The sequence below is a fragment of the Anser anser genome (genome assembly GCF_964211835.1).
Source record: "Anser anser genome assembly, chromosome: 23".
NCBI classification, from domain to species: Eukaryota; Metazoa; Chordata; class Aves; order Anseriformes; family Anatidae; genus Anser; species Anser anser.
Genome location: NC_139744.1, coordinates 3,567,958 through 3,594,527, shown reverse-complemented (window position 1 = coordinate 3,594,527; position 26,570 = coordinate 3,567,958). Strand labels below are relative to the sequence as shown.

At 54.0% G+C, this 26,570-nt stretch overlaps 2 protein-coding genes across 5 annotated transcripts in view; one reads left to right on the top strand and one right to left on the bottom strand.

The window, feature by feature from the left end:
- MAP3K3 (mitogen-activated protein kinase kinase kinase 3) overlaps positions 1-5,624 on the top strand; it is a 42,755-nt gene extending 37,131 nt beyond the window's left edge. For both annotated transcript variants that reach the window (XM_083809354.1, XM_083809355.1), the window contains exon 17: positions 1,181-5,624. In XM_083809354.1, the coding sequence (XP_083665480.1) occupies positions 1,181-1,409 (229 nt within the window). In that variant the 3' untranslated portion in view covers positions 1,410-5,624. The remainder of the gene's footprint in view (positions 1-1,180) is intronic.
- Positions 5,625-11,861: 6,237 nt separating this feature from the next.
- LIMD2 (LIM domain containing 2) lies at positions 11,862-25,159 on the bottom strand. Of its 3 annotated transcripts, none has more exons than XM_083809357.1 (5): positions 24,682-25,159; positions 16,088-16,251; positions 13,502-13,546; positions 13,122-13,261; positions 11,862-12,651 (listed from the first exon to the last, which is right to left on the bottom strand). In XM_083809357.1, exons 1-5 carry the CDS (start codon positions 25,055-25,057, stop codon positions 12,492-12,494), a joined length of 885 nt encoding a protein of 294 aa, XP_083665483.1. In that variant the 5' UTR covers positions 25,058-25,159; the 3' UTR covers positions 11,862-12,491. The 3 variants fall into 3 exon arrangements, with proteins under 3 accessions (XP_083665483.1, XP_083665484.1, XP_083665485.1); XM_083809358.1 differs by having other exon boundaries at positions 16,107-16,251; positions 24,682-24,826; XM_083809359.1 differs by lacking the exon at positions 24,682-25,159 and adding an exon at positions 18,189-18,828 and having other exon boundaries at positions 16,107-16,251.
- Between the last annotated feature and the right edge of the window lie 1,411 nt (positions 25,160-26,570).

The following is a 26,570-nucleotide window of genomic DNA, read 5'->3' as shown; positions in this document are numbered from 1 at the left end:
TTCAGCACACATGGTTTGCATTTTCTGTACTCTCTTCGAGTAAGACTTAAATGGCTGGAAACCAGTGTAAAATTTTCACGTTGGAGTTTTAAACCTTGTCAAGAAGTCATTTCTTGCATATTCACTGGATTTAATTCCTTTCCTTCCTTGTCTTGGCAATTGTTGCAAGTCTGCCTCTGAAAATGTCTTTTCTTTGCATTTCACTTCAAAAGAAGGTGTAGTTTAAAGGTAGAAGAAACAATTTTGCTCTTTCAACGGAACAGTGTGATCAGAACACAAAACTGGATGTTTGAATTTCACTACCTTTGCTTAATCCGTGGCCTTGAGGAAGCAATCAATCCTTTTTGAACAAAAAAAGGGCCACTGCTGTACTACAGGAACCTGTGAAAGTATCGGTGTCACACTCACTTCAGAAAGGTGGCTAAGCCGTGTCTGTCCTCATAATCACGTTCTTGCCCTGAATTACCCCTCAGAGCCCCGTAACTTCACTGGTTGTTTTTCCCTAACGTATCGATGCATCTGCCCTACTGGCGTCTTAATTTGCTGCCTTCTCAGTTTGGAGCTGTTAAGATTTTAATTACTTTTTTGACTGTGGCGGGTGCTTGGTGTCTTATGGAGATAGGAGCTTTCTCACGTGAATATTCTGAGGAAGTGCAATGAAAAGGGGTTTTGCCGAAATGGCTTTGTGGTGTCGACCAGCTGTGATTCACTGGACCTTAGCTCAAAGTCAGTTTTCTACCCTGCAACCCAGCAAGTGCATTCGAGATAGCAGCAGCAGCACCTGAAATACCACTGAGGTCCAACAACAACTTCAGGGGCATCTTGTGTGCAGCTCTTGTCCCCCGTTGTTAATACAAACGTTTACTGAGAGTAGAATTTGGGCAAAGGAGAGCCGGACAGATGGCGCTTCGCAGTTCTCAGTGCAGCGAGAACCCCGGTGGAAACCAGCCTCCCTGTCTCAGCACTTTATTGCTAGCCTGACAGCGGTAAAAGCAGCAATGTTGGCAGATCTGGCTCAGGATCTGTGCACACATGGCGTTTGCTGAGCACAAAGCCATTTTATAGCTGTTTTCAGGGCAGAGCCGTACCTTGGTGCTGCCTGTTTGGAAGTTCTCTCTGAACACTGTGCGTTATTGTGTCAGTTGGTTCTCACTTTTTTTTTTCCTGTCTGCTTTTCCAGGAGCCTCGCTTGTACTGTTGTGGAAATGCTGACAGAGAAACCACCCTGGGCAGAGTACGAAGCCATGGCAGCCATTTTCAAAATTGCCACCCAGCCAACCAACCCCCAGCTCCCTTCCCACATATCAGAACATTGCCGGGACTTTCTAAAGCAAATCTTTGTGGAAGCCAGGCACAGACCCTCTGCTGAAGAGCTGCTCAGACATCAGTTTGCACAGCTCCAGTACTGAATTACCTCCCTCGCTCGCAGCTCCTGCTGGGCTTTCGGTGCCCCGCCTGGTCTAGTTGCAACTGCCCGTCGTGGTGCTGCATCTTCAAAATGCCAACTCAGCTGTCCTAGTCCTTTGGGGAATTTATGCCAGGGAACCTAGGGTCTGCCCTTGTGCCTGATACCTTTGTTTGCTGGACTAATGTTTGTTCTACCGACAGCTGTCCGAACAGAGCTGCATTTTTGCCCTAGTTACCTTGATGTGAAGCTGTAGCTGGCTGCATGTTTTCTGCAGGCCCAAGAATGGGAATCTACGAAGTGTCTCGCCGGTTGAACCTAGAAGAAATCTGAACCAAAGTGGGAACTGGAAGAGCTACACTATTCAGAAACGTGCAATGGCTACCCAGAGCAGCTTTCTCCAAGTGGCTACTCGTGTGGGTCACTGCTTTCCAGACTTCTAGGGCTTTAGAGGCATCTATAGTACATGAATCCAGCAAAAAGCCATGTGTCATTGAGCATGCGCTCACTATATTATATATTTTTCTTCTTAAGTATTCAGCATCTGAAGGTGTTCAGAAAATATTGATTCAAAAGTATGTGAATAGTGTTATTTTATAATGAAACCATGGATTTCGGGGTGGGGGTGAGGGAGGTCTTTCTAGCTAAATGTCAGGATAATCAGAAAAGTTTCAGCAGAATGCAATCACTCTAGGGTCTAGGATAAGGGCTCTCCCACTGACATTAGAAAAATCCAGAGCTTGATTTCCAAGGCTTGATCTGTCCTAGCATTAAGACAGTGTTGGTTAGCTTGTGTCCTCATAGCCAACAAATCTGTGTCCCATGTTCATCTTCCTGAGACTGTTGGGTCTAAACAAATCCCTTCTGGAAGGGAGTTGTGCAGAACAGCTTTGCGTTGTACCTATCTTTTTGGCTGGTAACTTTTTACCATCCCTTAAACCAAAGATAGTTTACCTGGCACCCAGGAATTTACTTCAGGAAAAGCTTACAGGTTTCTTTGATGGCCTGGCCTGACGGAAAATTAAGAAAATAGGTTGCTGTTTTCTCACGGGGAGAATTTGCTGGACACTAGTTTTACTTGTGCACAGTAAGCTAGAGTCAAGCTCAACCCTTCAGCAAGTGTTCATTTAAGGTTTCCATAAAATATTTTGGTCCTATTTAAATAAGCTTTTGTACAAATTAAGTCAAACAGTGAAACAAAGAGAACACTTGTAATGGTAGCATATTTGTAAAACTATCTGGCCAACAAGAGAGTTGCAGAAATCCCCAGGCAGGTACCAACAAGATCTATCCAAGTCATTCTGCATTTGAATTTGCTCTTTATAGAGCAACATCAGAGGTGTTCTGCTCTTGTATTGGAAACCATATTAATGGTCCACATGCCTCCCCTCCCCCTCCTAAAAAAAAAAAAAATCACTTTCATAATGCAGTAAAATTAACAGTTCATTTGTTCATTTTAAGTGAAAGCTCTTAGCAGGATAAGGCAAGTTTTAATGAAACCAAGCTCCTTGAGCACCCAACAAATAATATGTGAAATTAGAAGAGGGAACTAAGAAGAAGAAAAGCCCTGAAAGGCTTTAACAATCTGACGTGTTTTTTCTGTGCCAAACTCTGAGCAATGTGTAATCAGTGAAAGAAAGCTAGTGTTGGTTTCCCTTTTGGCTCTCCTGCACCACTACAAGGATGCACTGTTTAGGGTGCAGGCACTTAGGGGGATTTATTTTTTCTTTTTTTTATGAAAGCCCTTGTTTCATAATTTATTTAATTCTAGTGAGAGCACTTCTATTGATCTCTTTAAAATCTGGAACTTGACTCCAAATTGTCCAGACACATGGCCTGACTTTTGGCCTGCACTTCACTGTCGCTTGCACCAGAGGGAAGTGAGGGCGTAACACTACTATTCTGTTTTGGGGAGTCGTTTACACCACTTTGCTGTGGCGTAAATGGCTGCGTATGCTGCAGAGGGATGTGAAATCATTCCTGTAGTCTCGACAGAAGTAGGGTGGTCATCACTCCTGTGGGGCCCGGTAGCACTCTTCAAGCCTTGCAACTAGCACCTGAACATACCAAAGATTGGAATCTTTTATTTTCACACTTGAACCCACAGGCATAAAGCAGCGACCTAGACTGCAGTGATCCTGTCCGTGTAGGTTTCTCTGTACCCTCGGCTTGTCCTCACCAAATCGAGACCTCCTTCCGTGGTCTTTCCTTGCCATCCCACACATCGTGTCCTGGGAGAATAGGGCATGAGGAAACGGTGTAACTTTTAGTGTTTCAAAGCAACTAAATCCTCAGGATCTGTTGTGGCTTTTACCTCATACGCGGCATGGAAGGCTGTGCCAGAGCAGAGCAAAGAGCGTCGTGGGCTGATGGGCTCAGTCCTTTCCCCGTCAGAGCTTCTGGGCCTTCCCACCACCTATGCTGAGATGTGCCTACTCCGTATACACTTGTATTCCAGTCGGTAGTAAGGAAAGTCAATAGCAATTGTACAGTGACAAGAGAACATGGGGTGCCAGCTTGGACTTCTTGTATTCCAGTACCTGACCCAATGCCACCCGTTCGGCACAGGAACAAGCCAAAGCATTACTTGTATGTTTGGAGATGCACTTTTATGAATGTAGTTTATATCGCTCTTTTTTAGCTCTTTTTACATCATGTAAACGGTGATGCCTCATACTTTTTTTTTTTATTTATATCGTAAAAGATCATATTTGGTGATTTTTATATATATCGACTCGACTGTTACGGGGTAGGGGGGAGGATGGGAAATTAATTTGACGCCTTTATGAATTTAAAAAGGAAAAAAAGCAGCTGGTTTTGCAGAGAATTTGCTGATGGTTTATAACAAGTAGAGCCAAACCAAAATGCATTCTTTGTTTCCTCACAGCCTTCTTGATTATGGAAAAGGAAGATCAGGATTCCTAAGTCCACTGCTACAACGAATAAACATGGGGCCAGCATTTATACTACAGTCTATTTATACAACCCCGACATCAAAAAAGTTTCAAGTGGACATAAATGTAATTATACCTCTAAATTGAATTACATCTGGCCTCTTTATCCTGACAGAATTGGAAAAAAAAATGGGGATAAACTTGTTTAGGGGAGAGAGGAGGAGAGAGTGCCAGGCTAACAAAAAGCTGTTGTGTCCATTTCAAATGTCATTTTGTGTTTTCAGCTCTTCCTTCCTGGGAGGCACATACGGTGAATATTTAGTATTGGGATTCTTGATGGAAGGTGCTGCAAAAGTGGAGAAAATTCTGTCTGAAGATAAATATCTTACAGGAGTATTATTATCCTGAAACAGTTGTGAGTCTGAGCAGGAAAATGTCTGATTTCCATCAGAGAGGAGCTTGGGGGAATGGGGACTTTGGCTATCCATGAGTTTGTTAGGAAGCAAACTATTGGCATTTTGGTCTTGGTGTGACGATTCTGTGCATTCCAGGTTACTAGCTTCTTCTCCACTAAATCTGGTCTTTGCCTATTCTAATTGCTGTAGGTTGCAGCACTTTGGATTTTTTCACATTTTTGGAGTGGTATTCCAAAGAACTTGAAGATGCTCCAAAGAGGTTCCTTTGCCATTAATTACCAAAACAAATTAACCCAAAGGGAAATTGGTACCTGCTCAGGTGACACACGTTATTTCCAAGTGCCAAGAGAGCCAGGATAACTTGTGAAACCTCAGTAACTCTATCCCTGCTGTACAGGCTTTCATTGGTAGGCAAAGGCACATTTAAAGCTGTGCAGGGGCAGCTGAATGAGATCCCAGTGACTGGTTATTAGGTTCATAGCTGCTGGGTGGAAAGGTTTTATGTATTTGATTATGTAGGCCTGTGGCTGTCACCTTGGTACCTGCCCTTGGAGCTGGGAGTATTCAGACTGTCTAATATTCAGAGGAAAGATTGGTGTTGTCTGTGGTTTAATGGCGTTTGGGCTTTAGCTCTCTAAACCCCAACCTTGTTCAGGAGCAAATCTCACCAAGCAGCTCTGAATTCCCCAGTTAGAAAAGGCAGATGCCTAGGAGGCAGTTTAGAAAAGGACATCGTTGTGTGTTAACACCTGTCTGACATAAACCATGCAGAGCAGGGAGAAATTGCTTTAACCTGGATTGTGCAGAAGACCTTGAACCAGTAGTCTATATATACCGACCGGGGGCTTGCAGTGCAAAGCCAGGCCAATGTATCGTTTTATTTACAATAAAATTATCATTTATATGAAAGTCTTTCTGGTGGTTGTTTGCAATGTAGTGTCTGTTGCTTCCCATGTAAATGATGCTTCTGGATAAGTAGATAAGGTAACAAGTTTTCCTCCTAACCGAGGACCTTAACTGAAGGAAGAAATCTTTCATTTCAGGAATTTATATTTTGGGACAGATGGAGAAGTGTCCTATTTATGAAGCATTGCTTCTTGGATCGGGTAAGTGTGTGTCATCTACAGGGCTGCCTCTCATGAAGGTTACATTCATCCATTGTCTCTCTTCAGAGAGGTAGAATGGCTCTGTCTAGGTATTTGTATATAAACCACAACACCACTGCCCCTGTTGTAGAGTGTAAAAATAGCTGTTGTCGTTTCACCTTGCAGGAGAGTAGCTGAGCTGGTTCATTAGTGCTTCATTTGGAGATCCTACTGATGGAGAGCAGAAGCTGAGGCTTGCGTTTGGATTGTGCTGTGGTGGTGAGTTCTTTAGTCCAGGCCTGGGTCTGTAAATGGCCCTAATTCATCGGTGCCTAGGAGGGCAGATTGTCATCAGGTGTGGGAGAGGGACCTGGGCAGTTCACAACAAGACTGTGAGGAGAAGGTTTGTGTGGCAGTGTCTGCCGTGGAGCGTTTTACTTGGGAGTACCCCTGAGGAGGTAATGTTAAGTGGGTAACTCCAGTTCTAGCTCGTGAAGCTCAGCCTGCTTGGAAACGTGTTTGTTCTACATATCTGGAAACGGTTCCTGAATTGTTCCTCCTTTGAATGTGTTGCCATTTTAGAAAGCAAAAATTGGAGGAGTGTGGCCTCTGGGCTTCAGGCAAATGTCACGAGGTCCTCTGCCAGAACTGAAGCCTCCCAGCAAAAGTGGGGGAATCTGGGTAGCCTCGCATTTGGTGTGCTAGGGATTTGGGACAGGGTAAGCTTAGCTGTCCTGGAGTAGGGCAAGGGAGTGGGTGACCACATTTCCAACTATTTTCAGGCTTTATTTTTTTCCAACATACTGTCTTAGGAAAGGACAGAAATAGTGCTCCTATAAAATTCGTCTACACTACTTGCTCAGATACTCATTTTTTCCTGGTACTGTTCTCTCTGTTTATGCGTCTCCTAGTCTTCATTGTCGCTGCCACTTGAGCACAGTGGTTTGAATGCCAGCGGGGTCCCCTGGGATGCTGGCCTCCCCAGGCCCTAACCACAACCTTCCCTGTAGTCGCCTTTTCCCAGGCCAGGCTATAGCTAGTTGCTATGCCAATTAAATACTGCAATATTTGTTAATGTAAATTATGAACAGATAAGAATAAATGGGTTAACAAGCTGATGCAATAAAAGCCCCGGTACATGAAAGAAGTACATGCGTGGCACTTGTGTGCTCTTCCAGAACAGATGAGAACCAGACAATTGAAGCTGTCCCAGAATAAAAATGTCATGTGGAATTAGAAATAACCATCTCCCGCTGCTTCCTGACACCCTCTCTGTGTGTTAGAACCTGTACTGAAGGAGAAACTTAGAAACCTTCAGGCCCTGAAAACCACTGTTACTGCAAGAGATCCTTCTCAGAGCCGATGCCTTCGTTCTCCTCCCCACTTGGTTTGTTCAGCAGTAACATTTTCCCACTCAACTCTGCGCTGGTGTGGCCTCACCTCGAGTACTGTGTGCAGTTCTGGGCACCACAGTACAAGGAGGACATTGAACTGTTGGAGAGTGTCCAGAGGAGGGCGACGAAGATGGTGAAGGGCCTAGAGGAGAAGACATATGAGGAGCGGCTGAGGTCACTGGGCCTGTTCAGCCTGGAGAAGGAGAGGCTGAGGGGAGACCTCATCGCGGCCTATGGCTTCCTCACAAGGGCGAGTGGAGGGGCAGGCGCCGATCTGTTCTCCTTAGTGACCAGTGATAGGACCCGTGGGAATGGTGTCAAGCTGCAGCAGGGGCGGTTTAGGCTGGACATCAGGAAGAGGTTCTTCACCAAGAGGGTGGTCGCCCACTGGAACAGGCTCCCCAGGGACATAGTCACTGCACCAAGCCTGTCGGAGTTAAAGAAGCGTTTGGACTGTGCACTTAGGCACATGGTCTGAATTTTTGGTTAGACCTGTGTGGTGCCAGGAGTTGGACTCGATGATCTTTATGGGTCCCTTCCAACTCAGGATATTCCATGATTCTATGATTCTGACATTTGCTTTGTGAACAAGAGATGCACACCTCAGGCCTGTAGGATGGCATGTTTTCCCCCGGACTCCCCTCCCACTCGCCCCTCTAGGAGGTAGCTAGCTTATTTCCAGAAATACAGCATGTGCTCCTGACTTGAATCTTCACCGTGCCTGTCCTTGGGTGGTGTTGGAGCCGGAGCTGGGAGAGGAAAATGACTCCAAGCTTGGGTTGAAGGTGGATACGATCAGCCCCAAAACACTGATCAATGCACCAAAGAAATGCAGCTAAAAACCTCCACTGCCTTTATGATTTCGTGGTAATTTGTGTTACATGTATAGTGTGGCTCAAGGGAAGGTGACTTAAGGTAAGTTTCCTCTTTAAAGCCAGAGCTAAACGGTTCTGAAGCAAATGTAATTTTAAATCTCTGAAGAGATTGGTTATACTACTCTGCTGTGGCTATTTCTGTGAGGATAGTAAAGTCTCAGCTAGGAACAACGTCTTCTGGATTTAATATCGCTTGGGTGTGGGTGTATTGCATTATATCCAGGAAATGCTGGCACGGTTAGCTGTCATGTCACTTGTTCTTCTGGTGCTGATCTCTGCCTGGTGCTCTGTGTCGTATCCAAAACTGGACATCTGGATGGTATAGATATAAAAAGGATTTTTACTGATTTTTTTGTACCCCTCCAAAAACCATTTTTTTTATTACGTGAATTTATTGGCTTGAATTCTTAGGCTCTGTAAAAGGTCCTTTCTTGAGCTGAAAGGCAAGCTGGCTAACAGGGAAGCCTTGAGCTTGTATGGAAAAGGAAAGAGAAAGCTGTGGTGTGTGCAATACAAATAAAGGTTTTTGGGCGCCTGTCAGTTTCGTATTGTCAGTGACAAGACCAGATCTGTGCTGTGGAGGGAAGGAAATGCAGGTGGCAGTCTGCCATTGTCTATGATTCAGATGAAGCCAGTGTTGCAGGAGTCGTCAGTATCCCCTGGAAGAGCCTTTTGCTGCTATTAAAGGTGCTGTTCTCAAGCTCTCTGTTGCCTTGTAGCCCAGCGGGTCACGCTTTCACTGCAGCTCTCGCTGCTTCCCTCGCTCCTGTGCTGGGGTTAAGCTGCTTTCACTGTGCCGGAGCAACAAAAAGCGGCCCCAGCAGGGACAAGGACACAACTTGAAAAGAATTCCAGGTAGTTCATCTCTGCACGAGTGGGTGCAGGTCCTGTGCAGCTTCCTCGAGTAGGTCTGTGTGCAGCATCGTCCCCCTAGCTCTTGCTTCACTTACCGAATAGCGCTGGCTGCTTTCTGAACCCAGCTGATGCTCCTTATCGCTCTGGAGCATCTTTGTCCCAGGCGGGCGTGGGGTGCCGCTGTGCGGTGCTGCTGAGCTGCTCCACGGGGAGCACAGGGTGCTTTCCCCCTCGCTCAGCTTCTCCAAGTTGATGGCTGGCTTCTGGCCACTCCAACTAAAAAGCTGTCGTAGTGTTTGGCAGCTGTGTACGCTGGGAAGCTGTGGTCTTTCTCTTCTTCGTGGTACTTAAGCTGTTAAATCTTACACTTACGTAGGGTCTGAGCACCCTGGATCCTAGGAGCTGCAGGCACGCAGCACCAGCAGATCGCCGGGCTGGACTGCTGTTCAAGGGAGGCTGGTGGCAGCTGGGAGGAGGGAAGATGGCTTTTGTGCTTAAAGACAGAGATTTGAAGCAAGGGCATCGCGGTGAGAAGTGAATCTTTAATCTTTGTCTTATAAAAACCTCTCTGATGAGAAATTTCAAGCTGGGGTTTCTGTACTGCTGCTTCTTGGTACTCCCTGGGAACGTGAAGTGTGCATTGTCCTCTGTGCAGTGTACCCGCCTTCAGACTTACCAGGCAGATCAGGTGAGCACAAAGCATTGTTTAAAACATCTTCCCATGTATATTACCACTAGGATTTCCCTGTGTACAGAGCTGGGCACGTTCATCAGGGAGGCAGGAGTTTGCCGTTAGCTGCTTTATGTGCAGCAGCCCTTCTGTGAAGGGTAGCTGGGTCGATTTCGGCTGTACCCGGGTGTGAATTTGATATTAATCAGATTTCCTTCCGTCCCCTGAACTGTGCCTGGGTCAGCTTGCTGCAGCCCATTTTGGTGGTACATAGGATGTTGGTTTGTGTTCTCCGAATGAGAAAAGGGGACTGTGCAGAAAGCAGTGATATAGGAGATACTGTATCTTTTTGATCTATATTCAAAAGACGTGGCACCTCGCGGTCTTTTATCTGTTCCCTCTGTTTCTGCTGTATTGCCAAGAGTTTGCCGTGCCTGTATGAGAAAGGGGTATGGAAAGGTGTGATTGTAAAGATTGCTACTGTCTTTAGACAAAATCCCAAATTTCAGTTTTTAGAGTGAAGGGAGGGAGAGAAACAGAACATCATTGTTCTTCCTGTTTGATGTGGGTTTTGTTTTTTTTTTTTAACTGAAAGCCTAACACTTGGAAGCTTTTTTCTCCCTCCCCTACCCCAAAATCATCTAGTATAGTTTAAAATTCTTTGTATATAATTTCCCTGCTGTGTGGAAAAGAGCAGCAGCCTGCCAACGTGAGAGAATGGGGAAGTGAAGCCAGCACGAAACAGGAAACGAAATCGAGGAGTCTGCTTTCATTTTCTAAGCCGGGGTTGCAGAAGGAAGGGACCAGAACCTGACGGGGTCACGAGGCCCCCTGCACAGAGCAGCAGGCGCTTGGTGCTTTCGTTTGTATTACAGTGAATCCTACAGGGTTGGTCAGGAAGTGGCTTTTGTTATGGTGTAAGCGTGGTGTGTGCTGCATGGCTTTTGGTGTGAAGAGGAGTCAACAGCTCCCGTGCGATTGCGGTGGTTAGAAGCACTTTGTGAGGCTCAGGCTCCAGGGTCTCTGTGTCTAGTCCTTGCTGTGCTGGCACTGGAAATCCCCAAGCAGTGCCCACCCCACAGACCTGCCTGCAAAGCCTTTGAACTAACGAGGAGAAATGGCTCCTCCGCCAGGAGGGACATCGAGCTCCTGGGGTCATCCAGCAGGCCTCTCCTCCGAGATCTGGTGGGACTGTGAGAGGCCTAGAGGGAACAGCCTCACGTTGCGCCAGGGGAGGTTCAGGTTGGAAACCAGGAGACATTTCTTCTCAGGAAGAGTGGTCAGGCATGAAATTAGGAGAAATTTCTTCTCAGAAAGTGCAGTCAGGCATTGGGACGGGTTGCCCAGGGAGGCGGTGGAGTCACCGTCCCTGGGGATGTTCAAAGAACGGTTGGACGTGGTGCTTAGGGACATGGTTTAGTGGGTGACATTGGTGGCAGGGGGACAGTTGGGCAAGATGACCCTGGAGGTCTTCTCCAACCCTAATGATTCCATGACTGCAGCCTGCTCCACCAGTGAAGGAGAGCCGTGGAGGAGCCTGGCCATCTGCACATACCCCAGGCCCAAAAGGACTGAGGGTGAAGTATTGAGGCCTCCAGCTCCCCCGGGAGGAGCACCACAGTTACCTGGGTTAAGACACATCTGAAGAGGCACCATTGGTTTCCCGGCCCATCCCCATCTCTTCCCCTCTTCGGTGGTTTCTTGGCTGGGTCTGGGTTCTCCAGCAGAGTTTGGTGGCGGACAGGACCTCAGCAGGAGCTGGTGTTGGGCTCTGAGCAGGCCCTGAAAGGCCCAACTCCCTCAGTATTTAAAGCCATGAGGTTCCTCACTGCCTTCTCTTTCAAGCTAGCCTTGTAAATCCGTGTGTGTGGAGGCAGCAGGTAAATTATAATTAAATGCAAACCCACCTGCTTTCCCTAATTCCATTGCACTAGGTCTCCGGCCTGACAGGTCTTGCCAGGGGAAGCAAGCAAGCCACAAAGTGTACGCAGGGCAACAGGGCAGATATAATTCACATGGCAGTGAATTCCCTTTGAGGGTGGTCTGGGCTCCATGTGGAAGCTGACGTGGTTACAACTGCAGCTTCGGTTCGGGGCTTGTAGCTCGCAGGGTAGTGATGCTGCTCAGGATTTCACATCACTCAGGATTTCCGCACCCAGGAATAGTTTCTTGGACCTATTTGGGCAGAAGCTCTTTCCACAGCAGCTGCCCAGACCTGACCGCTGCTCCCACCTCCCCGTGTCCCCGGGAACACAGGACAAGACAGGGAAGGCTTGGAAACCTTGTATTACAAAAATAAAAGAGCGCATGGCGCAGTGTCACACGTGAAGCCCTGCCGGGCTCCAACGCAGAACGTACCAAAGAAAGGCAAATATAAAAAAGACAGACACTGTTAAACAGTCGCAGGGCAACATCCTTAAGGCTGAACAATCCCAGCTGAATGGAGCTGATGTAAACCAAGGACCCTCCTTATTCAGAGCCCCAACAAGGCAGAATCGGTGTGGCAGGAGCTGGGAGCTCTGCTCTAACTTACAGGCTAGGTTGGGGCTGGCTCTCAGAGGCCCCAGGTCTCCTTTTCCATGGTAGCAGGCCTGAAATGTGTGAACAGGGCTGGGTCATTCCCATGGGGGCAAGTGCTTCTGGTCTGATCTCATCAGGGAGAGAGGGCTTCAGGTTTGGGGGCTACACCCCGCTCACCTCCGCCCTGTCCTTAGGGTCTGCGGGACCCTTCTAGACATCCTCCAGAGGCCTCAAAATCGGGCTGCCTCCCTTCCCTTACCACCCACGGGCGCTTGGGGTCCCCTTTGCTTTACATCAGCTCAGTTAGCTGCCGGCTCAGCAGTGCTCTGCGCCGTCTCTGCTGGGCTCCATCCAGGGAAGGCTGGGCTGGGTCCCACTCACGCCGTCTTGGTCCCGCTCTCCACTTCCTTGTGCACCCACAGCTCTTTGTGCTGCTTGCGCCCGAAGCCCTCGTCGTAGTTGCCTTTGCTCTTGAAGAGCTGCTGGAAGTGGGGCTTGCAGTAGAATTCCCCGTGGAGCGCCGCGTAGCTGCCCAGGCTGGGGAAGGAGAAGGGGTTGGGTGGGCAGCGGGGCGCAGCTGGGGGTGCCGGGGGGCTGGGAGGCTCAGAGAGGGGAGGAAGGAGGAGAGAACATACTGCCCCTTAGCAGGAAGGGCCAGCTGCCTGCTCAGGGCTGCTCGGGGTCTTGGGGCTGCTGTGAGCAGCTTTAAGGGGCTGCAAAGAGGGATCCTGCAGGGCGGCTCAGCCTTTGCCCTGTGTCACCTAGGAGGAAGCTCTGGCATCCCCGCGGGGCTCTATCCCTGCTCCCGAGGGGAAAAACTCTTCTTCCATACCAGGTGGGATTAAACTGAGACTTGGGACCAGATGGGACCACAGCCCTTCATGCTGTGATCGGGAGATCGAGGGCCTATCCCTTCCCCACAAGAGGAAGGGCTGCGGTGGGCAGGTGGGTGCACTTTTTGGAAGAGCCTCCCCTGCCCCGTCTCGGCGATACCTGGCACGGCTCACCTGAGCTTGGCGTGGCAGTGCTTGCAGCAGAAGCAGGCGTTGTGGAAGACAAATTTATCCGCCACCAGCCGCTCCATGGGATAGACGGTCTTCTGGCAGGCAGTGCACATCTCCTTCACCTGCGCCTTCAGGCTGAAGGACTGGGCAAGGGGAGAGCAAAGAGAAAAGAGGGTGAGGAAGGGGGTTTGGAGGTCTGGTGCCCATCTCACCATGCAGCCGCCTTCCACATCATCCCTGCTACCATTTGCTGGAGCACCGATAAGCCTGAAACAGCCCACCGTCGTCTCCACTGACACTGGGCTGGATTGGTGCTCAGGCTTTAGGTTTCCATCCTCTCCCCCTCGCCATGAAGCAGAAGAGCGCAGTAAAGCTGTAGGTACCTTGGAGCGCTGCACCGTGCTGCCTCCTGAGTTGTTCTTTGCCTCCTAAGGAGAGATGGAGCAGAGAAATCAAAATGAGAGCCTGGACTAAGGGGCTCGGTGCTGAGCTGTGCTAAAGGAGGAGCAGCAGAGGATTTGTAAGGGCAGCTGAGCAGCAGGACCTTGGGGCACGCCAGCAGCCTCTGCCTGGCCATCACAGCACGCGGTGGCAGTCTCTGAACTCATTTGCCCAGAGGCCGTGACCTCAGTCAGGTCCCGGTGTGCAAGTGACTGCTTGCACTGTGCTGCTTCTCCTGAAGTGACGAGAAGGAGGAAAGGAAAATAGAAAAAGGGGGAAAGTCATTTATATATTGCAGGGAGCGAACTCGCACCAGGAGGCTGTGGGACTTCCCTGGGGCCGTGGGCACAGAGCGGCCAGCTCTGCCATCCAGCACTGCTCACTGAGGCTTGGATGCAGCACATGCCGTGGCTTTGTTTCATCTGGGACCAAGACGTAGCAAGCACACCGGCTGCTTTTTTTTAGCAGAGGCAGCACATGAGCACAGACCCAGGGGGTGTCACGCTGTTGGCACTGCAGAGCACAGCCCCGGAGTCGTGCAGTTGTCCCCATCTGCAGGCAATCGCTGTCCTTGGCTACCTACCATGCACATCTCAGGCCCACAGGGCTGGCATTAGCCCCTCAGCGAAGCAGAGGAGTGCAGCTGAAGCATCCCTGCTTCAAGATCCCTTGGGACAGGGAGGGGGAAAGGGCTTTGCAGAGGGGCTGCAGCAGACCCTGTAGCAAAACCCCTCTCTGACCCGCACTGGGAAGCATCACGTGCTGCCTGGTAAGCCCCTTAGCTAACAACAGCTCCGTTTGGGTGTGGGATGCTGCTCGTGTCCCTTCTGCCCAACAGCTATTTACCCCACGGGGCTGGAGAGCGATAATTAACGCTTCTCGTGCTGGAGGCGCACCGGGCTCCGCCAGGTTTTTTCCCGCAGTGGGAGGGTGCCAGGCTGGCCGTGTCCCCGTGGCACAGCCGGGGTGCCCCTCGCCCTCACGAAGCGTGTTGTGCTGGGTGCCCCTCGCCGGATGTTTTGTGTCTGAGCTCCCCTGCTGGCACTGCTATCAGCCAGGCGCTGCTGCGCTGCGCAGGAAACGCCCGCGCCGTGGCTGAGGCCGAAAAGCTTTCAAAAACCCCCACAGACTGCACGTGTGTGGGGCAGGAGGGGGAGCGGGGCACAGGCAGGGTTAAAGATGTGCTCTGCTGCCTTCAGCTGCTTGGCGGGGGGACGTTGCTCAGCCCCTGCAGCTGTGGGGGGAGCAGCAGGGCAGATGCAGGCACCAAGGTGCCCAAACCTCTGCCCCCAGCATCTCCAAGCGAGGTCTCTGCGCGTCCACAGGGGTCCCATCGTGAAGTCCCTCTGGTCTGCAGCTGCAACAGCCCATCACCTCCCTCTCCTCCTCCTCCTCGCTTGCCCCCTGGCTCAGTCACCTGCAAGCCTCCCTTTGCACTGACGAAAATGCCCCCTTCTTCTTTCAGTCGGGAACAAAGGGTGCGTTTTTTAGCCGGTGTGAGCCAGCCGGGGCTGCTTTGCGACAGCCTCCTTCATCCTCTGCACTCCTCGTTCCCAGGGCAGTGACCTGGGAGCATCACCGCGCCGCCTCCGCGTCCTCCCCCTTGCCGCTGCCTTAGCTCTGCTTGGGCAACGCGCCCCAGCTCTCTGCCCCCAGCGTGATCTCCCACCCCCATCCCCCCTGCTTTGCCCTTCCTCCGTTTCTCCTTTGTATTTTTGGAAGCAGTTTGTCTAAGAGACACACAGGAAGCTCTCCCTTCGCTAAGCTGCCTCTTCAGACATTTCCCAGCTGCTCACGCTGACTGAGGTCTGCGCCGTGGTTTTTCTCCCTCCTGCTTGCACAAGGCTGGAAGGGGAAAGCCAAAATCAACAGAGGGACACGGGCAGCGGGGAGACTCGGGCCGCGTAAAACCGGTTGCGTCCCTCGGCACTGCTAAAGCAACCCCCGGTGCTCTCCGGAGGTTAGGGCTTGATGTACTCTTTCTAGGCTCAGCTGACCAGAGCGAAGGAAAGCGCTGCTGCTTTGGAGCTGGATCACATCCGTTCCCAAGGCTACAGGCAATCCACCGCCGCTCGTCACTTCTCGGCAGCCTCCTGGCTCCGATCAGGCTCACTATCTATTTCTATTTCGTATCTGATCCATCCTCCCCCGGGGAAGGGCCGTATCCTGTCCCAGCAGGGGATGTTCTTGAGCTTTTATGTTTTTCCATCTCCGATCGCTCCAACCCTAAGCAGCTCGCATGCTCTCAATTGTGATCGCCGAAAGCCATGGAAACACAAACAAACAGCCGGCAACTCAAGACAAGAGCAGGGTGAGGAACGGGCTGGGCCAGCGCCGGGACGCTGGCTCCGCAACGTGCTCAGCGAACAGCACCTTCTGCTGGAACATCCCTGCCCCTGGTCCTCTTGTCTCAGTAGCAGCGACTGCGCCTTTGATGGCTCTAAAATGCCAAGTCCTGCACACAGCTTCCGTGCCCAGCCTTCCACCCCGAGAACAAACCCAGCTGGTCTGGAAATTCGCATACAAACCACGGGGGACGCGACGTACATGAGCCGGGGGGGTGCTGGTGGCTTCCGTGGCCTGGAACATGGTCCCTTGCCCTCCTCCGTCCGCTTGATCCTGAGCTTGAAGCTTGTGGCCCGACGGTCCCTGGGGAGGTGGCTGAGTGGTGCAAGGTGGCCTCTTGCAACACCTGGAAAGGAAATGTCAGCAGGATGAGGCCGGTTTCGTCACCCCGAACCCAGCAGCTGCTCGGCTCTGCAGGAGCTGGTGCCTGCTCACAGCTTGCTCTGTGGGGTCGGGGCAGCCTCTGGGGTACGGGATTCCTGGGGCACACCCGGCAGGAGGTGCAGGTCTGGGGTACGGCTGGGTTAGGAACCCGGCAGGCGATCTTGGGTGCTGAGCTGAGCCTAGCATGCAGCTCACTACCTCTAGTCCCCTTTCCTACGCAAAGATATTGGGCTAGGATGGCAGAGGGAGACGTGTAAATGTGACAGCTTCTGCAACCAGCCTCCAAACCACGCGTGGAAGGCGATCACCAGGCAATGGCCAAGCTGTTGGCAGCGAGGATAAAGGATGCAGCTCCCAGCCAGAGCTGCTGTCCTGCCCAGGCAGTGAAACTAGAGCCCGGAGTTTCGCTGATGCAGCCACCAAAGGATTGGCGATGCTAAAATCACAAAAACGGTGATTTTAGTCTAAGAGTAACCCAGAAAAGCCTCGCTGAGCAGAGATCACAGCTCAGCGGAGTGGGTGGCAGGGACTTTGTCCTTTCGGGGTGCCCACGTTGCCTTGAGGCTGAGAGCGGTTCCCTTAGAGGCTGTGGCCTCCGGGTGATGTGCTGAGCGTCCGGGAGGCTGAGTTCAACGCGCCTCTGACCGCTTTTAATGCAGCACAGAACAAAACAAAACAAAAAAGCCACCAGCGTTGCAAACCAGCTCCTTTGGTACAAGATAAAAAGGCACTGACATCCTCACGGGGGTTTCCCCGTTGCACCTTAACTTCAAAACACCCAAAAAAGGTCAGGGTTGGTGAGCCCTGTTCTGCACATGCGGAGCTGAGCACCACGAGGTGCAGAGGGAGGAGCAGAGCAGCAGATGCTGAACCCGTGGCCTTAACCCCCGACCCCCCCATGTTGTCCTGGGTGCAAACGGGAGCAAAGGGGTGGCTCTGCAGGGACAGGGAGGTGCTGGGGTCTGGCAAGCCAGCACCCCACGCTCTTGCTGATCTTGGGTTTGGGGTTTGGAGGGCTCTTTGGTCCCCCAAAAGTCCCAACACTCAGCAGCTGGTTTCAGGTGTGAGCGGCGCCCAGCTGAGCACCCAAAATTAGCGGCTGCTTTCGGAGTTCAGCTTTGCTCCGGGTCCTGAGCAGCGGCAGAGGAGCCAGGCTCACCATCGCAGGCCAAGGGGCTGGGCAGCCCCTGCTGCAAACGTTTCAGAGCTCCGGCTGAGAACACGACTCCGATTTTACCCAAATCATTTCCCGTCTCCTCTGCGGTTCACTTGTTATTTCCTGCTCGCGAGCAGGGCGGGTGGTGGTGCACGCAGGCGGCTGCCGTGGCCCATGCGCACCGTGGGCTGGGCAAACGGGGCTGGGGGCGCAGCCCGAGCCCACGGCCCCTCTCTGCCCCCCGTGTCCTGGCGCAGCACCTCCCCTCTGACACCTCGGGGGTGTGCACGGTGCCTAAAGCACAGCACAGACCCTAAGAGGAGCCTGAGGGACCCGCAAAACCCCGCTGGTTTGCACCCACCACGTGCCTCGAGCACAGATGCACAACCCTTGCCCTTCTCACCTGCCTTTCACCCTCTCCCCTACAAACACATCTCCACCCCCAGCTTCCCTTCCCCTTCCCCTCACAGCTCATCTTCCTCCCCTACTCCAGCTGCCTCCTCCCCATTTTCCCCCCTCTCCCCCCCACGCACACACTCCCTGGCTCCTTCCACCTCCTTTTTTTTTCCCTTCACCTCTTTTCCCACGTGCAGCCTCCCCCCAGACCCCAAACCCTGTTCCTTCCCACACCATCGCAGTTAACCTGACCCGCGGTTTGATGCTCTCCCCCCAGACCCACCCCCCATGCTCCTCCATCCCTCTGCCCCCATCCCTCCCCGCACGCCCTGCTCCCAGCCCCGTACCCGCGCTCTCCCAGGTTTTGTTTCGATCCCCGTGGCGTAGCAGCCCCGCGGACACGAGCAGAAGTTGCTAAACGTCCTTCCTGCCACGGGGCAGGAGGCAGGAGTACAAATCTCGCAGGGGAAGGGTGTGCTGAAGCGATAAGGGAAACACGACGAGTTCGAGACCACAGGAGGGATTCTCAGGGGCTCCCAGCTGCTGTCATCGCTGTTTCAGGGAGGGGTTGGTCTGTCCAGGGGGGGATTTGAGCCCCAGGCATTAAACACACGCAGAGGAACCCCAGTGGCACAGGCTTTGCTTAAGGACACATTGCCACGTAGGTGTTGGGAAGTCTTCACGTTGCCAGGGCAATCCCCCAGCGCTCTGGAGGGGCTCACCGATTTTCTGAGGACCACAGGACAGCATCCGTGGCAAGGCAAGGAAGCCACAGCCAAGTCTGTGCTGAAGGCTGGCACTAGAACTGCTCGGTCTGACTTCTCCAAACCTCTCTGCCCCAAGCCTCTTAGCCACCTACCCAGCCCAGGAAGAGCAGGACACAGTACTGACTTCTCCTAATCATGCAGCCAGCGATTTCGGGCTCAGGATGGGATGAGAACACCTTCACCCTGCACGTGCTGCCCTTCCTGCGTCCGATGACCCTCCAAACTGGGCTTGTGCCCTGCTCAAGGGGGCTGGAGCAGCCAGGTGGCAGCGCTGGTGGCCGCAGTGTGGCGAGCACAGAGGGGTTTGGGTCTCAGAGGGGTTTGGGTCTCAGAGGGGTTTGGGTCTCAGTGGCACTGGGGCCAGCAGGATGCGCTCAGCACCCAAGCTGCCAGCTCCAGCTGCTCGCAGCTCACTGCCAGCAGTGCCCAGCCTGGCTCTGGGGGGTTTCTTGGTGCTCTCAGCAAGCTGGTTTTTAGCTCAGGACCTCAGGGTTGGAGCTCGTGTGGAACCTGCAGGGGACGTGTGCCTGCCGCCGTGTGAAAACAGCCGGAGAGGTGCCGCAGCTCTGCCTTTTGGCACTGACCAAGGAGCTCTTTGGGTTGAGGAAGGCAGTGCTCAGCCCAGAAGCTGCCTGCTCACAGCAGCGTTTGTCCCGTCCCCGCTCACCTTCCTGCTTGGCCCCTGGAGACAGACGTTAAGGACAGGGAAGCGTTTGGAGCGGCCCCTCCAGGAAATTCGCCAACCGACTGGAGGATGGCGGCATCCCCCCGACCACGACCTGCCTCCAAAGCAGCCAGGCCAGGCGTGGGGTTTTTCCCCCCTTCTCCTAAACCAGCAGGGCCGCCCAGGCTGCCCTCAGTGCCTCGCCAGCCCGGTCCCACGGGGCCCCCGGCGCGGAGCAGCCCGCTGCTGGCTGAACGCCTCTCCGAAAGCCGAAGGGTTTCCGCTACAGGAAAGCAACGTGACTGCAGAGGGTGAGAGGCCCCTCTCTGCCATATGGTTCCCATTAGCAGCCCTGTGAAGTGAATGTTTACTGCTGGGATCGCTGGGCCACGGCAAGAGGCTTTCCCAAAAACCAAACGCAGCACGGGTGATCCGGGCCCCTTCCTTCCTCGTGTCCCAGGAGGATGCTGAGCGTCCCTGGCAGCACGGCGAGGCACGGGCAGGGGCTCAACACCTCGGAGAGGCTGTCAAGCCTCTCCGCCATGAAACTGAGCACCACCGATGTCCCCGTGATCGTGTGCAGGATCAGCGCAGCTTACACACGCAGGCCAGCCACTGACCAGCTCAGCGCCCGGCTTTGTGGCAGGGCTGCAGGGAAGGAGCTGGATGAGGCCAACCCCAAGCCTGGGGGTCACCAACTCGCTGCACAGCCGGGCCCTGTTTCTACAGCCCTGGGGCATCACAGCCAAACTACACCATGAAGAGCCAGCATCAAACGGGCCAGCACCTGACCAGGGGGCTCAGCACCTCCAGTGCTGATTCAGCTTCTCAAGCACGGAAAGAGAGAGTGAGCTGCATTGGTGGGGGGACGGTGGAGTGAGCCCGGTGGTCGTGACTCCAGCCTTGGCCATGGAAGACTTCATCAGCTTCAGATCTTGGCTCCTCGTGTGGCTTCAAGCCAACCACTTGACCTCACCAGTATCAGCTTCGGGATGCTTTGACTCAGGACAAAGCACTCCAGGGAGGACCAACAGGGCCACTGGTGCAGACAGCCCTGCCCGGCTCAGCCCCGCCACCCCGAGCTGCTCCTGCCCGCACCCCACGGCCCCGCACTACCTTCCACCAGCCTGCCCCACTAATCCCCTTTCCATCCACGTCCTGCACCCGGGCTGCCTCCTGAAAGGCTGCCAGTGGGCAGGAAATCTGCAGCCGAAGTGCTGAGGGATGCTGACAAGGAATACTTGTGGGGATGAACAGGGCTGCCTTTGTCAGGGCACCAAAGGGGGACCCGCGCACGCGAGGAGCGAGCCCAAGGGGAGCCCCTGCCCACCTTTTCTGCTCTCCCACCTTCAGCCCTGCCCGGCTCTGCCTCCCGGAGGAGGTCACAGCCCTGGAAGGACCAGGGCGAGGGGATCCGGGCTGGTCCAGCCCCTGCCTTGCTTGGAGGGGGCGGCTGAGACAGGAGGATGCTGCTGGGATCCGTCTGTTTTCCAGGACTGGAAACTGAAGCACGGAGCAGCCCGTTCCTTGGCCCGTGGCCATGTTTTATGGCATCCCTGAAAGGTGAAGGTCTGAAGGGAGTCTCTGCGCCCTGGGATCTCCTGTCTTGCTACGAGTCAAGATTGAGTGGACAAATGCAGCAGAAAGCCCGCTGGGAGGCTGGGATGAGCCTCTTTTCCAGGCAGAGACGAACCTTTCTCATTAATGATAGAGCAAGCAGCAATGGCCAAAATTGCAGGTTGCGAGGTTCAGATTGGACATTAGGCAAGAACACTTCGCAGGGAGAAAGGCCTGGAAGCTCTGCAGCATGGTACTCATCAAGTGCCATGTAAACCTGGTGCAAAGAGGCATGGGAGGCAAACAGCAGGCCATGCTCCCTCCCTTCCCTTCTCGTTTTTTCCATAATCCCTTCTACAACCTCGTCACGTTCCACCTGGAAAACTCACCTTCTGGTTTCCTGCCTGAACGTTTATCCGTTTCCTGGCATTATGCTCCCAGTTTGCCCACCCTAATGTTTGCTTCCCAAAAGTATTTGTAAAGGCTGTGCCTATCGGCCTGCTCTTTCACCAGGAGAAGCCAACCCCTTTTACTCTGTTCTCCAGTCCTCCACCTAATTTGGTGGCTTGCTGCAGGCGGGTGGATGCCCCGCACTGGAGGAAATCTCAGACCTTTGTCTCTTGGTACGAATACTTCTCTGGCACCACAGAAAACATCTGGCCTTATGTTTTCTTCTCTCACCTCTGCCACTAATCCTAGATGCTCGTTGTTCTCCAGTGCCCTCCACTTGCTGAGGTCCCCCTGCCTACAGCAGCTTCTTGTTGCAGCTCCCCGGGCACCTGCCTTGGCTCAGCTCCACTTGAGCCATTTCTAAGAGTCTGGCTCACCTTCCTCTCTGCTGATCTGTTTTTTCTCCCCATAAGCAGACCTCCTGCGTCCTGCCAGCATTGCTCCATCTCACCTGGGCACTAAAGGGACTGCTAACACGTTCAATTTTTAGACCTCTCCTTGCGGTAGGATCCAAGTGTCCTCTTTCCACTTTGCTGGCTCGTCTTTATCCTCTTTCCTATCTCCACCTGAAGTCATTTCCCTGGGGCAGTGTACCAAGGGCTTTCCTGAAATGTGGACCCATTAGCCCATGTTGTTTTGGAAGCTGGTTATCACATCCAAGGAAGACACCGAGGCAACTTGACGTGATCTGTGTTGAAACCACGCTGCATTTTATTCTGCTTCCCAACCTTTAATTCCTCTTCCAAAACCTACCCTAGAAACTTGCTTTTTATTGTATTCCAACCAATGGACTTGTAACTTCCCATAATTTCCCCTTTCCCCAAACACAACCTGTAAGTGTTACGTTGGCTGATCTCCTCCCTTGGAATATCACCGGTAAAACACCGGACTTTGTACTTGCACTTCCTACGTGGGTTAGCTCATATCTTGACCAGAACTCTGAGAGCCCCATCAGCCTGGGAGCTGGTGCTGCTCCACCACCTCCGGCAAGAGCAGGGGTGAGTTCTGCTCCCGAAACCCAAACCACAGCACAACCTCTTCCCGTGGTCCCTCCACACCAGCCCTGAGTGCTGCTGTGCTCTCCCGCGTTTGCTGCCCAACGTACGGATCGCATCCAAAAACTCAAGCCACCAAAAATGGCATTCACATGTCAAGTTTTAAAAAAAGCTCTCTCTTTTTGAGCTGACCCATCTATTCTCCGTTCAGCCTTCACCTCTGTCCCCTCTTGTAGGATTCAAGATGCCATACAGCCCGGCGTGGGCTGGGGCTCTGCAAAGCAATGGGATTGCAGCGGAGCGAAGAAAGAGCGCGCCGGGCAAAGCGAGCCCTGGAGAGGCTGTGCCAGGGCACACCAGGGCTTGCTGAGGCTCTTGTGTCTGAAAACCCTTGAGCCGGCCATATGGAGAGGGTTATGGGCACACCAGAGGAGTGAAAAACACACCTAACTTGTGTTTAGTAGTGTTTGCAATAATCCCTTCACCCAGCTTTAATGTTTTCCAGCGCTGTGCTAGCAGCTAGGTAAGCTCTGCAACACCCCCAGACGGCAGATAGAAATGACTTAGCTGGAAAGTGAAAGGCGGACACCTCTGGGAACATGGCAGCTGCCTGACAATGGGCAACGCTCTGAAAGCTGAGGATGGGCAAAAAGGAGAGGAAAAACCCCACCGCGGCTGGGCCCGAAGGGGGTATCTGTAGGCTCGCAGAGCTGACGCGCCGAAGGAAACCAGAAGTGGAACTCCCTTCCCTAACGAGAAGTCTCGTGGGACTTCTGTTGACCAAAAAAGGTCAGCGGCCTTGTTTTGAGCCCGGTGAAAACGAAGATGCATCCCGTCACTTCGCACCCGGTGCCGCGCTGGCCCACGGGGGTCCCTGCAGACCCTCGCTTCCTAACGGGGATTTGATTCTCGCGGGGCTCCCACCGAGGAAGGACATTCACGCGGGGGCAGTTTCAGACTACGCTCAATCAGTTACCCTGCAATTATTATTTTTTAATCTGCATTAATAATGCTGCAGACGTGCTCTTCCTGGCCTTAAATACGTGGCAGCTCAGCTGGGGCACCAGATGTCTTCCCTGGGAGAGCCCTCGCGCGATGTCTTCGGTGGACAAAGCCCAGCTTCCAAGGCACGATCCAGGCTGCTGAATTAGCCTGCTTTTCCAGAACTGCTGCTCACCCCGCGAACAGAAACCGGTGGAAAAATTGATCAAAAATGTGACCTGCGAGGTAGCTTAGCTGGTCTCAAGTGACCCAAGGGGATTGCGGAGATAAAGCCGGTGGTTACGGTGCAGGACCGCGACCTGGGAGACCTGGGGCTGCTCCCGGCTCTGCTGCTGATTTCGGGGTGATGCTGGGCACATCATTGCCTTTTTTTTTCTGTTCCCTTTCCCCTCCCCAGGCTGAAAACAGAGCCGATCTCCTTTGTGAAGCCCTGGGAGATCCCTGGCTGTTCGGGGCTGTGTCAGAGCTCGGGGTATTTGTGTTGTAATTAAATCTCACAGTCGTGCAACAGCCTCCCCCGGGGAAGTGATGAAAGACCTGTCGCTGGGAAGGTTCAGGGCCGGGCAGGATGGGGCGCTGGGAGACACATCACCGGGAATTAGCAGGCATCAGCCGAGGGGGATAAGGGACTTAGGATCTAACAGGTTCCCTTCCATATCTGCTCCTTCCGATCGGCTTAATAAAATGGATCTGTCCAGCCCCCCTCCAGCACGCACTGCAGCGCACAACAAAGAGGGAGCTCAGCCCAGCGCGGGGACGCGAGCCCCGAAACGCTGCGAACCCAGACCCCGCTGCAGCCGTGCCAGCGCCCCCAAGCCCCCGCTCACCCCACAAAGCACCGGGTGCAGGTCCTGTACCCCCCCAGCGCACGCAGGGTCCGGGGTGCTCGCCCCCTGCCCCTCCCCAGCAGCATCGCCCCCCCAAAAGGTTCCTGGAGCCCCGGCAGCACCCCCTTTTCCCCTCCTGCCCTCGGGGAGCGGAGCCCCCCTTGTGCTCCCCGCACCCCAAATTTGCTTCCCGCGCCCCCCTTGGCCGAGCCTCCTCCCAAAGCAAAAGTTCCCGGCGCATCTCCTGCCTGGGGGTCTGACCTCCGGGGGGGGGCCGTGCATAAGGGGGGTGGAAACCCCCACCTGCTGAGTGGCCCTGGCCAGCGGCGCTGCTTTCGGGGCTCCCCCGTCTTCGCATCCCTCCTTTCTCCCCATCCCTTTCTCCCTGGGTGCCTGCCTCTCTCCCTCCCCTCACATCTTCCCTCTCCCCCCCCCCCATTTCTCCCCCTCGCCACCTCCCCGACCCAGCCGCCATCCCCACGCCGGGCGAGCCCCAACGCTCCCCAGATTTCGGGGCGCCCACCCAAGCTTTGTCTCCCACCCAGCAGCCCCGTTCTTCCCGGCGGAGCGAGACCCACCATACGCCTGGGCTCCGCGGCGGAGGTGCCGAGCGGGAGGGCTTGGCCCCAGCGGGGTCTGGCCGTCCGTCTGTCCGGCCGTCCCTTTTGGCCGTGCCTTTTGGCCGTGCCTTTTGGCCGTGCCTTTCTCTGCGCTGCAGAGGCCGGGGCTGTGGGCGCGGGAGCGTTTCCTGCGAGCTCCCACGGCCGCCTCGCGAGCCCTTTTTATCGCTCGGCCGCCGCGGTGATTGGTTCCCGGCTTCGTGCCGGCTTCGAGCCGCTGGCTCCTTTGTGTGAAGCCAACCTCTAACCCCAGCCTCCCCCAGCCCTCTCCCTGCGGCCTCCCCAGGCCGGCAGAGCCATGCCGAAGCCCCCGGCCCTCCAAATGTGCCCCCATAATCAGCTCTCACCCAGCCTCTCCCCCCCGGCTCCCTGCCACGTTCCGCGTGCACGGGTGGGCTCCGCTCGAGGCCGTGGGCTCGCCGTGCCTGGCACGAAGCCACGCGAGGCATCCTACAGGGGTCCTACAGGCTCTGACCCTCGAGGATCCCGCAGGATCTGACCCTCCGCAGTCCCCCCCCCCCAGCCTCCTGATGGTTTTGGAAACCTGGGTTTTACCCCCAGGAGGGTTTAGAAGCGTGCGTGGGGTGGTGGCGCGTGCGGCGGGCATTTTGTGGCCAGGGTGGGTATTTGGGGTGAGCAGAATCACAACCGAGCATCCCCCCTGCTGCTGCTGGCTGTGGGGCCAAGGGGATGAGGTTTGGGGGCTGGGGGTTCCCCAGAAATAGGGCAGAGGGGCAGGAGCGGTGAGGGTAAGCACTAATGGTTAAATCTGCAGGGAACTCAGAGGCAAGCTGGGAGCAGGGAATTGGGGATGGGAAGGTGGGCTGGGGTTTGGGGTACCCCCTGGTGCACACAAGGACTTCTCCTTAACCTCCCAAACCCCTCTGGTGTGGGGGAAATGGAGGCAAAGCTTGCAAAGTGCTGCTGGGAAGAGCTTTGGGGTGCATTCGGGCTCCTCGGTGCAGCCTGGGGCTGGGGACGGCTCCGGGTCCGAGCGTGGTGCCTGCTCCCAGCTGCAGAGGCAGGCGATCGGTCGCCGTGCAAAAAAAATAAATCCGTGCAAAAAAAAATCCGTTTACAGGATTTAAGGCGGTGTTTACCGGCCGAGGAGGCGGCAGCGATGCCGTTCATCACCTCTGTCCCCCGAGCAGCATCTGCGGTGAACGGGCCTGCTGCCACCAGGGGCAAAGGAAAGAGGAACTGGATAAAATCCGCTGCTGCTAGGCCCAGCGGTGGGGGCAGCGTGCACATGTGTGCGCACACACACACACACACACACACTCATGTGCACACAGGTACTTGCACAAAAGCACATGCATGCATGCTAGCACGCTTGTGCACACACGCATGCATGCATGGACACGTGCACACACACGTGCATGCCCCCACACGCACACACACGTATGAGCCCACACATGCATGTGCACATGGCCACATGCTCCCCTGCGCTTGCACACAGCCACGCGTACACACTCATGGACGCACGTGCATGCTAGCGTGCTCCTGCACATGCATGTGCATGAAGGCACGAGCATGCGGCTGCACGCCTGGGCACACACAGCCCTGTGCACCCCCCACCCCCCCCCATGCACGACACTGTGCACACACGCTGCTGTGCACACACCCCGGTGCACACACCCCCCCCCCCCCCCCCCCCCCCATGCACACACACACACACAGCTATGCACACCCACACCGGTGCACACCCACACCCCTTGCACACGCACACCCCTTGCACACCCACACCCCTTGCACACCCACACCCCTTGCACACCCACACCCCTTGCACACCCACACGTGCACGCACACACCATGTGCACACATACTCATGCACACACAGCTATGCG